The sequence below is a fragment of the Vanessa tameamea genome, chromosome 17, assembly GCF_037043105.1.
Source record: "Vanessa tameamea isolate UH-Manoa-2023 chromosome 17, ilVanTame1 primary haplotype, whole genome shotgun sequence".
In the NCBI taxonomy this organism is placed as follows: Eukaryota; Metazoa; Arthropoda; class Insecta; order Lepidoptera; family Nymphalidae; genus Vanessa; species Vanessa tameamea.
In genome coordinates this window covers 4,070,123-4,084,609 of record NC_087325.1, presented here as the reverse complement: position 1 = coordinate 4,084,609, position 14,487 = coordinate 4,070,123, and the positions used below count along the sequence as shown (strand labels likewise).

Here is a 14,487-nt window from a genome sequence, read left to right as displayed (position 1 = left end):
CGAGACGTGAAACTTAATCAAAGACTGCGGTCGCGGATTAAAATTCGGGTTAATCTGCTTGATTTGTTCTAATAATTAACCTCGTATCGTGGTTGTGAAGAAAAAAGTCATAACGAAATCTATCATGCGTGCGCTGGACATCAGTGGAATGTTCACTTGCAGTAGGTTTGATTGATACTCGTTAAATGTTCGAAGTTTCCGGTATGCTCAAATTATTATTTTAGTAGAATGGCTAATTTTGGGTATTTCTCGAGTACACTTAAAACTACAAACATATAGGTAGTTTTAAATGTAATTAAACCATCATGTAAATTGTATTTATGTAAAAGTAAATTAAAGTGATAACCTGTAAATGTCCCATTGCTGTGGTTCTCCTTTTCTACCGCACTGCTTCAATGCCTTGCAATACAAAACCAAAATTAGGTCATAACCCGAATTTGAACCTGCGGTCTTTGGTTAACTTTCACGTGTTTAACCAATGCGCCACCTAGGGTTTTTTATTTAGGATATTTTAGAACATCTTTCAATTTACATCGATGCCGATTAAACGTGAATGTTTTATATGGCTGCTATTTAAATGGTCGGCTAAGTACATAGTTTATAATGAAAGATATAAATATTAACGCTGTCGGGATCCTGAATGTTCTTTGATGATATAGTGAAGTGTATCATAATATACTAGTATAATAAGATGTTATACAATACACCTCCCAGTATAATATTTTTAAAATACCGTAATTTATGGTTACCGTTTATAACGCAGTTTAAGATTTAAAAAGAGTTGCGTAAAACTAAATTTAATGTGCTCTTTTATTACACTTTTCAAAAAATTGATCCCCCTATTATTGTTTTATTTTCATAATAATATTTTATTATATTTCAGTAATAATGTAAGTATTCATATTAAAAATATAAGATTAAAAATTTTTAAGAAATGCATTCGGTGCGTATTGTCTCATGTGTAACGAAATCTTTTGTTTGATATTTATTGGGGGACAAATGTCGGGTACTTGGGTATCCGTAGTTCAATAGAAACCATTGTAGTTTGTATCTTTACCTGCGTAAGAAACGCACCGCGTCTTACATGTGCTGATCAGTTAATTTTTGTGCAGCAACGTGTTAGGAAGAAAATACATGTTATAGTGTAATATACGTATTACATACATATTCACTACGTTCTGCATATTAAAAATTAATTGATCATGGATCAAAAGTTATGGCTTCTTGTGGAATGGGTAGACGAACAAAATATATTTTCCAATTATGGTGTGGTTAATAGTCACTGTTTGATAAAACACGAGACCGATCTTCATACTGGGAAAGTGGTTTTCCTTCGTGACAAGCGTAACAATGGTGCACGCAAGGCGCAAATTCTTAGAGTTTCTGGTGAGTCACTTTCGTTATTTAAATATACGTTTTCACTTGAAAATAGTAACAGTTAATGTACATCAAAATCAATATAAACTAAGTAATCGTTGTTTTTTATTTACTAAGCCTAATTACAATACAATTTTGAATACCTCTTATAGGAGGAAAAGCCGCATTCTAGCAGTAGATTATGCTTTAGATACGTCAACGCTACCATTTTACTTGTTATTATTTAGAAATTAGAGTATTTGGAACAACCGTTACGGCACAGAAGTATTTTTTATTATATTGTTAAGAAAGGGAAGTTTAACGTCATATTAAATAAAGGGTACAAATCTTGGAGGGTAAACTTATAAAATTTATCGAACGAACTTTTATGTACATTATATCGTTCATAATAACTTGTTCTGAAATTGATAATTAAAATTTTCAGATAACAAGCGTTATGTCAAAGAGTTGAAAGTGATGTTGGAAAGACAGGACCATCAAGTCAAGAATGTTCTATCGCTATGTATGAATACTATCAAAGAGATGAAAACGGGTCCAATGGTAAGTGATGGGATAAATCGTTTTATATATATAATAATTATATAGGCACTTGTTATACGTAAATGTGTCTATATTTTTATTAATACTATTCATAATCTTTTATCATGTAATGTCTCTGAATTATCTTTCTTGTTGATCAAGTACATCCATTTGTACAATTTATATTGTTTGAAGAAAATAGATTCTTTATACTTTTAATTATATATAAATCGAACGAAGCTCAGCTACTAGAAAAATCTACAATTGTTGTAGTATGGTACTATTGGTATATATACGGTAGGGCTTTGGGCAAGCCTGTATGGGAAGGTAGCTTAAAAAAATTCTTAATCTACCTACATACTAATTATACAATTTCGTTCTTCGCCTGTTAGAATGTAATAGCTAGATATTATTTAGGCAACTGTTTATTTATATTTCAAATATATCCATGATGGTCAAAATGGTTTATTGTATACATATTTTTAAATCAACGGTCGCCCGTTAAATTTTCAATGAAACAAAATTACTTCCCTTACATTGAATGTAAGAGAAGGAATTCTAAACCGCAATGGAATAGTTTATGAAATAGGCTCGAAATCGTGAAGGAAATCTTTATCAATATTTAAAACATTTTCCATGGAAATATTACACATTATAGGAATAAATAAATGTTAACTAAAGACAAAGTGATCTTGATATAAGATTATTAAGAATACAATATTAACGATTAAACAATTATGCAATTAGTTATTGATGTGTCGGCGCATAAAATAACTCGATTACATTATCAGCTATCTTATCTGCATGAGTAATCTGAAAGGGAATGAGATCATGTTCAAGGAACTTGTCCAATTTAAAAAAAATAATGTGAAATAATTGATACAATCATAGTTGTTCTCTACAATTTATTCACTCTAAAAAATAGTTATATCAAAACTGCTCATATTATTATTTTTATATAATCTTATTATTTAATGTGTTACTTATTCGCTTAAGTCTTAACAATAAATCAAAAATAGGGAAAACGCAATAACAATAATCTATTACTATTATATGTACCAAATATTGCTTTATTCAGCCAGTCGTCGTGAATGTAAATTTTATTTGCTTTAAAAATTAAACAACGGAGGCGGTCAATCATGAAACACTCTTTTTAATTCTTGAATATACCTATAATGTTATTCTGCCAAATAATATACTTACTTTATACCTGTGTTCAAAATATATCAACGACATAAATATATAAGTTTAAATTAACAAAAACCAAATAAGATCCTATAAAAAAAATTACACATTGCTTTTAATAGAAATTAACAACCCATCCAGGCTTCGGACGGGTGCAATTTTTTAGTAATATATTTTCTGAATTGGTGCATTGCTGATACTAAATATACTACAGAATGTCTCACAACATTTACAGCTTTTTTGTTATTAGACAATGCAAACCGCTACGTTCCTGCATTTTAAATCTGTAATATCTTCGAAAATATTCATTTCAATTACATGCTGTAAAGGGCCATATTGATCTATATTAAATGCACAATTTATGTATTTTTAAAGGTACTTAATTTGATAAAGATTAGTGCTGTATTGCTTAAAACTGCTTCGAAAATAAGCCATTATTTCTCGTAAAAAGTAAAGGATAAAAAATTGTTATTGCGGGTTATCCCTAAGAGATAGACATATACCAACGCGGACTTGAAAACCTTTTTAAGGTGTACAATAGTGTAGTATATTATTTTAATCTATCTCGTAGGGTTCAGCCAGCGTTTGCAATTACTTTGTTCAAAAAATGTGTTTATTTACGACATCACTTTAGAAACCTCTAAAATTATCAGAATTTCTCTACTATATTGTGCATGTATTATACATATAAACCTTCCTCTTGAATCAATCTATCTATTTAAAAAAACGGCATCAAAATCCGTTGTGTACATTTAAAGATCTAACATTACATAGGGACAGAGAACGGTAAGCGACTTTGTATTACTATGTAACGAAGAAAATATTATCATATAAACATAATTTATACCCTAAAATATTTAGAATTAGTTCCAGAAAAAACTCTACATTACCCTTATTTTATTATAAAAAAACGCCTGGTTTTATTCTACAAGTGAAATGAAATAAACTTCTCTATTAGTTTATAGGTGCAAATCAATCATTACCCATGCCGTGCCAGAGCACACCAAGTATTCACATTGATGACGACATTAACTCCAGTGACAGCGATAGCGATCAGGAGGTAAGCACGATCAGAATTGCACTTTATTTAACTTATTCTAACCTGCAAATATTTATATATAATAATAGTAATAATGTCGTCGATAATCTATTCATAAAAGGATATTTTTATTCGATTAATTCTTATTTTCTCTAAAGCAATTCTAGATGCAATTATAAATTGTAATTAGGTACCTACGTCAATTTTTCTCAGGTGAACCTCAATCTCACTAAGTCCACGATCAAATATAATAACCAAAACAAACGCGCCGAATCAATAATCAATGGACAAATAAGTCGATTATTGAACGACAAGACCATAATACGTAACCGTAGATCACTCATGAGCAGCACGCCACTACCAGATAGGAATGTACCGAATCTTAAGCTGACATTCGATCAAGGATCACAGACCGATCCTGTTCTCGACCAACCTCCTTTGGAGAAAATAGAAGAACTCGAATCGGTATTAAAACGGCTATACGGACAGTTCCTCTCCTTACTATCTGATGCTCAAATTAATGAAAGTCGATCAATAATGGACAGGACATCTGAAGATCGGAGACTTGATGAGAATGTAGAGATTTTAGCATTAGAAGAACCGTCCAACGTCCGTCAAAATACTTCAAGTGTTGAGCTCGAAATGGATAAGATGGCTGGTGGCTTAAAGATAAGAAGAGCATCGGCGCAGACCACTAACGCAAGTCTTCCATTGTCGGTTAACAATGTTGATATGGTTTGTAGATTTTAGATTATTTTATTTACTAATTATTTAGTATTTGATATATTATTAATACAGGAATATAATATATATTTGTAAGCAATATTTTAATAGATATAAATAATTTATTATAGTATGTGGCCGGAGGATTCTGCAGTAATAATTAGTCATTAGTATATCTACTAATGACTATATTAAAAATAATTATATTTAAAAATAATTTAATAAGACTCAATAACTCAATAGTGGTAATTATACAATAGTTGTCCTATGTTAAATATAATAAGTACCTAATTAGTTAACCAAAATAACATAGATCTGCCACGCCTGCCACGTCTTTACAAAAAATATAATTTCAAAAATATTCAATGTCGAATCATTTTTATATAATAATTATTGTATAATACCCGATCATTTATAGACAGTGAATTGATGGAAATCATTAAAGCAATTTAACTTCGCAGGTTTCAATTGGAAGTGGCAATGTCACCGTGCCTGCCAGACTATTGGCAGAAATCGATTGGACTTCCCACACTTCAGCGACGAGACAATTGCTACAAGCCGTCTTTCCGAGAAGGTAATTACTAATTCCGGTTAACATTTAAACAGAATTTAATCAACTGCATTCTTTCTTATATTTTCCTTGTATTATACTCAGTTCTAATTATTCTTAGATAAATCAATTTGATGTGTAATAATATCAAAAGATCCCGCTTTTAAATACGTAGGATTTTGTAAATAACTATAACGTACTACATATTTACGTATTATAATACTGATATTCTAAAACAAGTTTCTATAGTGATTAAATTCTTATAATTAAAAATGCGATACTAAAGGTAAACTAACTGCTTCGATTGTCAAGTGGTCCTTGGGTAGACAATAACTGACACTCTCGCAATATACAGTTTATGAAAAAGAAGCCGTTACTAAATGCGAATTTAATAAATTATATCCGTAATTTAAAACGATTTGTGATTACATACAGAATAAATAAATTTAGATATTAATAATCAAAATCAAAATATACTTTATTCAAGTAGGCATTTATAAGCAGTTTTGAATAGTTATTAAACAAACTATATTACATAAGTGAAGCTACCACCGGTGCGGAATGTAGATTCTTTTTCAACATTTAAAAATACAGTCATGTTAGTTAAATAATAATAATTATATATGTATGTATAATATACCCTGCCTGGAAGTCAACAAGTATTAACCCCACGCTTTTTTATCATCTGTATATCAAATGGATTTTTTAAAAATGTCTGCGGAATTTTATTATAAAAACGGATACCTTGAACCAAGAAGGATATATTAACTGCGTTGCGGAGTCGGAAACATGGCGTTTTAAGCTTATCCTTACTTCTTGTACACATACAATGATTATAATGATGATTTTATTAAAGTTATCAATGCTACATACTGTGAATATACATCATTTTGTTGTAAATACATTGTGACGCAACAGTGAGTATTCCTACTTTGTTAAAAACATCCGGAAGACAGTCTCTAGCTCAAAGATTATAAATAGAACGGATTGCTCTCTTTTGTAAAATAAAAACAGATTCAATAACATTAATAGCCATCTATAGTAAATTAATATTTATTAAAAACGTTGCTAATAAACGAATCTGTTTAAATTTATAAAAGTGATTAAATATTTTAAAATGTATATCTTTTTTAGAATTCTTGCCACTCATTCTTTAACTGGAAAGCAGTCACCGGCATTTGCAAACAAACCACCGAAAAAGCAACTGGACCCTAAATTAGTTGACGATATTGTTAACACAGTCGCTGAAAGGTGTGATGTTCCTAAAAGGATTGTTAGGTATGTATCACTAATGTTTAAATTGTCTCGCAGCTTTAATGTTACCTCATTAAAAAATAAATTGAACAGAATAAATATGAATTCTACAATCCAACAAAAAAAAAAAAAAATGAAACGAATTCTTAAAAGCATATTAACAATATAAAATATTTTTTTGTGATAAATATATAGACCGGAGAAATTATTTTAAGTATTAAAAAAATTACAGGAGCTCCATAACGACAAAATGTACGGACGAAGCAAAGCTATATAGAAATCGTCAACGGTTCAGAAAAATGCACGAACAACAAAACCAAGAGAACGTCCCGCCATCTTCTGCGTCATCAAACGAATCGACCACTGTTCGAGATTAAATAATCAATCAATTTAAGATAATCACTATAAAGTGTATCCAATAGCATTTTGTGACAAAGTAATAAATCAAATTAAATCTTAAATGTCAAGACTACATAAGAAATAATTAACTGTATCGATTTATGAAAATATATCATAACAGTTTTTATTTGCTTTTATTTATAACGTCACCAATATAGCCCACACATGCAAAATAAAGAGTAGCAACGACGTCATCACTTTTAATGAAACCACTATTAATATCCAGTAATATAAAGATGATCAAACTGACTAAAAATAAAAAAATAAAAAATTCGAACAAAATAATTTATTGACCGATTAATATAGGACTTCTTTTTGCAATTTATTAATTTACATCATTCTACAACAATATACTTTTGCGGCGTGATTTTGCTGGAATGGATGTATGACAGCATAGTTCTCGTCACGGTAGCATGCGAAAGTGATCCCGTTGCGCCCGCCGAAGCGACGGAGAGGGTACCGCTCATTTTTTAGTTGGTATTCAGGTGTCCTAAGGCGCACTATACATCTAGGCATCGGCGAATACCACATACGTTACGCCCTGACAGTTGATCCGCCTATGCAGGCTTACACTTCCTAGGAGGTATTCCCGGGGTGTCAACGACGGAACTTGTCTTAAATATATGTTTTATCTTAGCTCTGCGGTGAAGGATAACAAAAGAAAAACCTGTATATGTGAACAGCTGATATTCTTTTACATAATATGTCGTAGATGTTTAGCTTAAGTAGCCTATATCGTAAAACCTACTTTTTGTATTATTATAACCGTTAAGTTATTGGTTTAAATTGTTAACAGTTAGTTAATTATATTCTTATTATTAAACATAAAATACATAATTCTAGGGACTAATAATAGTGGATGCTTTACATTATTTCCGAGGCAGGAGAGAACACAATTCGAACTCCAGATTCTGAGCTGTTACTGAGAATCCACATCAAAACTCAATTACTATTTAACCTAGAACATCAGGGTCTGGCCTTATAGCTGGCCACTAGACCAATGAGGCAGCCAAATACAACTAATCAAAGACAAAGAGATTAAGAAAAAGTCAATTTTTAAATTTTTTTATGATTTGATATATTCGTAACAACTTTTTAAAAAGTGGCGCCATTTAATCTGTCCTCACGAAGATAAAAATTCGAGTTCAAGTCCTTCTGCCTGCTTATTATTTGAAAAAAAGTAACAGATTATAAATATCCCACTGCTAGAATGGGATTGAGAGTGAGCAGGTTTGATATCCCAATACGCTGCTGCATTGCTGATTAGTAGATACACATGTTGCAGACTTTCACCCGACACATGCCAGGCTCTCACGATGTTTTCCTTCACTACTCAAATTATGATACGATCCTATACCGATCCAGCTTTGGTCATAAATAGGTAAACAGCGTTTCGATTCGATTGCAATGAAGTGACAATTTGTTATTCCTGGACATTTTGCTACTTAGACGTATTGGTCATAAGTCAGTACATAGGGGACATCATATTCCGTAGCATAAGTGGCGCATTGACCATATAAAGGATGGTTATTATTTCTTAGTGTTAGTATTTTTGGGCTGTGGTGACCACATACCATCATATGGGCCATTTATCTGTTCGGCTACCAATATTAGTAAATATATATATATATATTTAGTTTTGGCTTTTATTTGTGCCAAGAGAGCACAGATTATTTCGCCAATGTCACTTGCGATGGAGAAGACACGACGGAGATTGATCGATGCGGTCGAGATTACAGGCTTAATTTAATTTGAAGGCATAATAGTAGTGGGCTCTCTGTTAACCCATAACCTAAAACAACACAATAGTAAATAATTAGATAAACATAAATTATTATTAAGATAACATACATGAACAAACACAAAAATATTTACAACTTAATTTTATTACGCTCAATATATTTATTAAAATTTAAAATTATTTGCCGCTTGTGCTGATGAAAATTGTATTTCTATTTTATTGCGACCAACATTTTTAACGCCATCATTAACAATTGAGCCAATCTTGTGATTGTGTAAGAACTGTCCGAATTTAATAGCTCGTATCGAAATATTAGGAGCTGGATCAGCAGCTTCCCGAGAGACGTGAACTATGAAGGGACCTTTATCGTCAACTGTATAACTTTTAGGGCTATCGATGAAGGATGGATTTACATACACTGTTTGAATAGAAGGACTGGCGGTAGTAGGGTGAACTACTGTTTTCTTAGAGGAGGAAACAAGAGAACATGAAGAATTATCCCCGGAACGTTTGCGAGAGGAGGATGATGAGAGGTCAATTTGTAATTGTAAACCCCCGGGGTCGGGAGGTTCAGGAGGAGGATCGACATCCATTATAAACTAACTACTGTAACTAAACTAATATACTTTATCTATAATAAAAAATTGAAAAATAACACTTACCGTAACCGAATTATGTTAGTAAAATTAATGAAACTGAAAATTAATGAAAGAATTACACAAAGTTATTGTAAAAACACAGATATCTCACTAACACGTGTGTCAACCAAAGCTAACGCAAGCGAAAAACCTAAATATATTTATAAAAACGATGAAGACAGAGTAAGACATTCAATTTATTTTTAATAAAATAAAAAATCGACTGGCTTTGTAATAAAAATAGTGTTACACTTAATTACAGCTTCAACGAAAGCATCTGAGGTTTATACTTCACGTTGAAGTACTACTTAAAACAATAATTTAAAAAAAAATAGTGAACTTGAAATGCATCGAAATATTACTACTTGTTGATCCAGTAACAAATTTGAACCAAGTTTAAACCTTCATCTTTGTGTTTTATCTCTTCATTACACCCCAAATTTCACAAGATCTGTGGAGGCCCTTGCCACCCATAATAATGAAAATAAACACAATATTTTAGAGAAATACGAGTCAAATTATTACCACTTCTATATCAAATTTATTTTGAGTTAATATATCAAACTAGCACTAACGATATCGGTAACGAAATAGACGAGCAGGAATTGAACTCGACGTTACAGACAGTCGAAGTATACAGATTTCAACGATGAAATGCAAATACCTTCATAGATGAAAAATTGTCAATAATTAGAAAACAATTTATTTCAAAAAACATGAAATAAACTTTAATTATCAAAAATAACCCAATTACAAAAATTCAAAACAAAAGTTTTACTTTTATGTAGTGCTGCGGAAATGCAGTAGTCGAAAGCGACCCTACTTACTACTTTTAATTTTCTACCATTTTATCATTTACATATTTATTTATATTTTGAACGAAGATATTGTGTGTTACGGTAGAAACCGGCACGTAAGGAAAAAGCGTAATGCGCCCGAGGCGCTCTTTCCTCTCTCTTTCTCTTTCTATTGTATACGGTCTAATATAATATTATATAAACTTATTTTTTATTATTGCTTTAATTCAAGCGAGATTTTCATTAACAAAATTAAATAAATATATATTAATTTAATTTATTTTATCGTGTTAAACTTATTTAATAAATAATTTGTGAAAGCAGCTTCGTTTTGACAGTGTCCCCCCTATCATTTTTTTATATGGCATCTTCACTATTTGTCTTTTGAAGGATTGTGTATTAAGGAGGGAAACACCGAATATAAGTTCTCAATTTTAGTTGACATTTGAAGTTTCTGCCAAGTGAAGTTAAGGTTATACAAAACTCGAAACTCGAAAGCATTGCAACGAGTTAGAGGTTAAGAAACGTATCGTATCATAATATTCCATAAAATATTGTTTATACTATATATTAACAATAACTAAAGCAATGAAGGACGACGAAGATTTTGACTTTGTCGCATCGGAACATGATCGAATGGTTAGTGCAATTACAAAATTAGACAAAACCCAACATATAACTGAACCCACAAGAAGTGAACCTACGAGTTTGAATTCTGAGTTTAATTTAATTAAAAAACCTAATGTATTGAAACTAAAAAATGTTGTTAAAGTGTTGGAGGATACTGCTCACAATGTACAAATTAGTAAAAAACTCAAAGAGAGTCAGAAAGTCTCTCGAGTGCTACCAAAGCCGTTGGAGAAGCCTCAAGCTGAGCGTATTAAGAGAGCAACTGGGTATGAACAAACGAAAAATAAAGTGGCAAGATGGGACCCTGTTGTTGCTAGAAATCGGACTGTTGATTTTGTCTCATACCCTTTAAAGACTTTCTCGAGTAAAATGCAGCCAACGGGAGATTTCTTATCAAAGCTTAAGCTTAAGTCATCACTAGAAAAAGAATTGGAAGAAATAGATCCTGCCCCTGAGCCTGAAGTCATTGAAGAAGAAAAACAAACATATCCTATGTCGTATCAAGAGATGCTCGAACATAGACAACACTTAGCTAAAATACGAGCCCAGCAATCTTACAATGCAGCAAAAGCTAAAAGACAGAGTAAAATAAAAAGTAAAAAATACCATCGGTGAGTTAATTAATTTAACTTTGTAGATATAATATTACATTTTAAAATGAATACCCCTCAATTTTTAATAAATTATCTAGTTTTGTGAAAACTGTAAAAAATTCATAAGCATCAATAATTTTGTTTTACTTTTAGTATACTCAAAAAAGAAAAACTGAAACAGCAAATAAAAGAATTTGAAGAACTACAAACTAAAAATCCAGAAGAAGCACTCAAAAAACTAGAGGAGCTAGAAAAGGTTCGGGCCTTAGAAAGACACACATTAAGACATAAGAATACTGGAAAATGGGCTAAGAGCAAATTAGTACGAGCAAAGTATGATAAAGAAGTGAGTTGAAAATTAATGTTATTTTTGATTTGTGTAAAATGTTTTAGTTTTATGTAAGATTGTCAATGGGTGGTCAGGCAAAACTCCCTTAAAAAAGGCTGTTGTGCTTGAAGTGGGTCAGGAGGACAAAGTTCACATCAATTAAGAATCTGAAATAATGATAATACACATCATATTATTATTTTATATCTAAATGTAATACTTGTGTCACTGTTTCTGTTGGGTATTAATTGATATCAATTATATTTATATTACAGGTAAGGCAGCAATTATCTGAACAATTATCAGTTAGCAAAAGTTTAACAAAAAAAGTTCAAAATACTGAAAGTACTGATGATGAGGCTGATGAAACAGAAAATATACCAGATATAACATTAGCCCAGGATGAAAAGAATCCATGGATGATGAAGAGATCTGATAAAACAAATATTGATGCAGAGTTTAACTTTGGGTACAAAAAGTATTTAAAAGACAAAATGTACAAAAGAAAAGAAGAAAGTGATTCTGATTCTGATGAAGAAAATTCTAAACATGATAAATTAAGTCTTTCACTTCGTGTACTTAAAGAAGGTCTAAAAAAATTAGGAAATTCAGACAATTCAGTTAATACTGATATGGTAACAGAAAAGCAAGAGGATGATAATAATAGTAACCTAGTTAAAAACCAAAATATATCATTTAATAAAACAAAAAGCTCTGTGGAAACTATAACAAAACAAAGGAAAAATAAGTCTAATAAAACTATTGCTACCTCTCCTTGGCATGTTGATACTATTGATGCTACAACAGTTAATAAACAAGATAAAATAGTTTCAGAAAATGAAACAGTTTCTGAAGCTTTTGATAATTTAGATAAAAAAATAGCAATACGAGTAGGAAAAAAACTGATGAAATTAAAAAAAGAAATGAAAAAACTTGAAAGAGCTCCTATCAGTGGAGACAGTAACAGCAATAAAGAATCAGATGAGATAGACAATTTAGAGTACTTAAAATTAAGAAAGCAAAATCCAAAACCTTTTATTGATGAAGAACTCATAGAAACTCATGGAAACAAAAAAATAATGGATAAAGAAACTACCAATATTCCTTTAAATATATTGTCAAAAACAGATAAACCTTTAGAAGAACACACTAATGCAGATATTGACCCAAGTAGATTTATTGAAGTTAAGCCCAAGTATCTCAGCACTTCTAAATCAAATGAAGATAATGATTTTGATGATTTAGATGATGATGAACAAGTTGTTCCAAAAGTTGACATAGAAGAAGTATTTGAAGAGGACGATGTGGTAGCTAGTTTCAGGCAAGAAAAAGAAGACGAAATCAATAATGATACACCAAAAAATGTTGATTTGACACTTCCTGGATGGGGTCAATGGGGAGGGAAAGGAGTTAAAACAAAACCCAGTAAGCGGAAAAATAATAGATTTATCAAAGCTCCACCCAAAGTGCCTAGACGTGATGAAAACAAGGGTGATATTATAATAAATGAAATAAAAATTCCAAAACTTGTTTCACATAAAGTTGCTGATATACCATTTCCATTTACTAGTGTTAAAGAGTATGAAGCCTCTATAAGAACTCCCATGGGTAACACATTTATACCAGAAACAGCACATAAGAAACTCATTCGTCCTAATGTGATTACTAAAGTAGGTTCCGTGATAGAACCTATGGATGAAGATGAATTACTTGTTAAAAGAAATCAGACTTTTAAGAATGAATCAGTTATTAAATTATTAGGGAAGCAATAAAACAATGTTATTTTCTTATTATAAGTTTTATTTACCTAAATCTATCTATATACCCACACGCACAGGTGGAGATACTAATATTACTCCATCACCTCTTACGAATAACATTGGGATATTCCTTTTTGTTGTTCTATAAACCTCTTCATATGTTTCTTCATCAATCTCAACTGTTGTTATTGTTTCCTCAGCGTCACCCAAGACCATATTTAAATGTTGGTCATAAGCCTTGAAAGTTATTATAAAGTTAATATGAAAGGTATTCGAGGGCAATTATTATAAAAAAGTCATTAAGTTTTTTGATAGTGAAAATATATCCTTATTATAAAACAATACCCGAATAAGTATTATTAGGTTTATATATAACTTGAAAACATTACACTTACGTGAAGTTTCCCGCGTAACTCCCGTTCGTTGCGCATTTTTACATAAATTCTTTCATCTAAACTTAGTCTTATCAAATCAAGCGGTTCTTTGACCGTCATTACAGCTACCTGAAAATATTTATATTATTAATTAACTTGAAGAATGAGATGTATTCATGTTTCATGAAAAAATCACAACTAACATTGTCACCGTCATCAGCCATTTTAATTTTACAAATGAAGACGCTAAAAGTAATAAAATGCAAAAGATAATTTTTAAGACAGCGGTAAACAAATACAAAATATAGGTACTTTAAATACACTGATCAATTTTATTTTTAGGTTACTTTTCGGCAGTTTATGTATTATGTATTTGTTGACTGGAATTGTCATATGTCAAAAACCAAAAATTAAAAAAAAAAAAAATTCGCAGCTACACATACAAAGCTGATGGATTTATGGAATCGCACGAATATTGCTATCAATTCAAAGAGGCAGAGAATTTAGGCATAATATTTTAAATATATCATAATAAATATATTCTATGATTAGCATGTATTATTTGTACGTTAGCGACGAC

General features: G+C 30.9%; 3 protein-coding genes across 3 annotated transcripts; 2 read left to right on the top strand and 1 right to left on the bottom strand.

Moving 5' to 3' along the window:
* Positions 1-1,014: 1,014 nt before the first annotated feature.
* On the top strand, positions 1,015-7,028 carry LOC113400584 (uncharacterized). Its single transcript, XM_026640223.2, has 7 exons — positions 1,015-1,386; positions 1,802-1,917; positions 4,040-4,141; positions 4,334-4,855; positions 5,305-5,417; positions 6,528-6,671; positions 6,880-7,028. Exons 1-7 carry the CDS (start codon positions 1,203-1,205, stop codon positions 7,022-7,024), a joined length of 1,326 nt encoding a protein of 441 aa, XP_026496008.2. The 5' UTR covers positions 1,015-1,202; the 3' UTR covers positions 7,025-7,028.
* Positions 7,029-10,678: 3,650 nt separating this feature from the next.
* LOC113400601 (U3 small nucleolar RNA-associated protein 14 homolog A) lies at positions 10,679-13,563 on the top strand. Its single transcript, XM_026640245.2, has 3 exons — positions 10,679-11,463; positions 11,599-11,791; positions 12,049-13,563. Exons 1-3 carry the CDS (start codon positions 10,811-10,813, stop codon positions 13,543-13,545), a joined length of 2,343 nt encoding a protein of 780 aa, XP_026496030.1. The 5' UTR covers positions 10,679-10,810; the 3' UTR covers positions 13,546-13,563.
* On the bottom strand, positions 13,559-14,297 carry LOC113400602 (U6 snRNA-associated Sm-like protein LSm3). The gene is made up of 3 exons (XM_026640246.1): positions 14,111-14,297; positions 13,929-14,036; positions 13,559-13,770 (listed from the first exon to the last, which is right to left on the bottom strand). Exons 1-3 carry the CDS (start codon positions 14,129-14,131, stop codon positions 13,591-13,593), a joined length of 309 nt encoding a protein of 102 aa, XP_026496031.1. The 5' UTR covers positions 14,132-14,297; the 3' UTR covers positions 13,559-13,590.
* Between the last annotated feature and the right edge of the window lie 190 nt (positions 14,298-14,487).

Bases quoted from the DNA above. Each gene is read 5' to 3' on its own strand.
- LOC113400601 (XM_026640245.2), top strand. From the start codon at position 10,811: ATGAAGGACGACGAAGATTTTGACTTTGTCGCATCGGAACATGATCGA. The intron at 11,464-11,598 runs GTGAGTTAATTA...TTTTACTTTTAG, and splicing joins AAAAGTAAAAAATACCATCG to TATACTCAAAAAAGAAAAAC. The intron at 11,792-12,048 runs GTGAGTTGAAAA...TTTATATTACAG, and splicing joins GAGCAAAGTATGATAAAGAA to GTAAGGCAGCAATTATCTGA.
- LOC113400602 (XM_026640246.1), bottom strand. From the start codon at position 14,131: ATGGCTGATGACGGTGACAAT. The intron at 14,037-14,110 runs GTTAGTTGTGAT...AAATATTTTCAG, and splicing joins TGGCTGATGACGGTGACAAT to GTAGCTGTAATGACGGTCAA. The intron at 13,771-13,928 runs GTAAGTGTAATG...ATAACTTTCAAG, and splicing joins AGTTACGCGGGAAACTTCAC to GCTTATGACCAACATTTAAA.
- LOC113400584 (XM_026640223.2), top strand. From the start codon at position 1,203: ATGGATCAAAAGTTATGGCTTCTTGTGGAATGGGTAGACGAACAAAAT. The intron at 1,387-1,801 runs GTGAGTCACTTT...TAAAATTTTCAG, and splicing joins GCAAATTCTTAGAGTTTCTG to ATAACAAGCGTTATGTCAAA. The intron at 4,856-5,304 runs GTTTGTAGATTT...TTAACTTCGCAG, and splicing joins CGGTTAACAATGTTGATATG to GTTTCAATTGGAAGTGGCAA.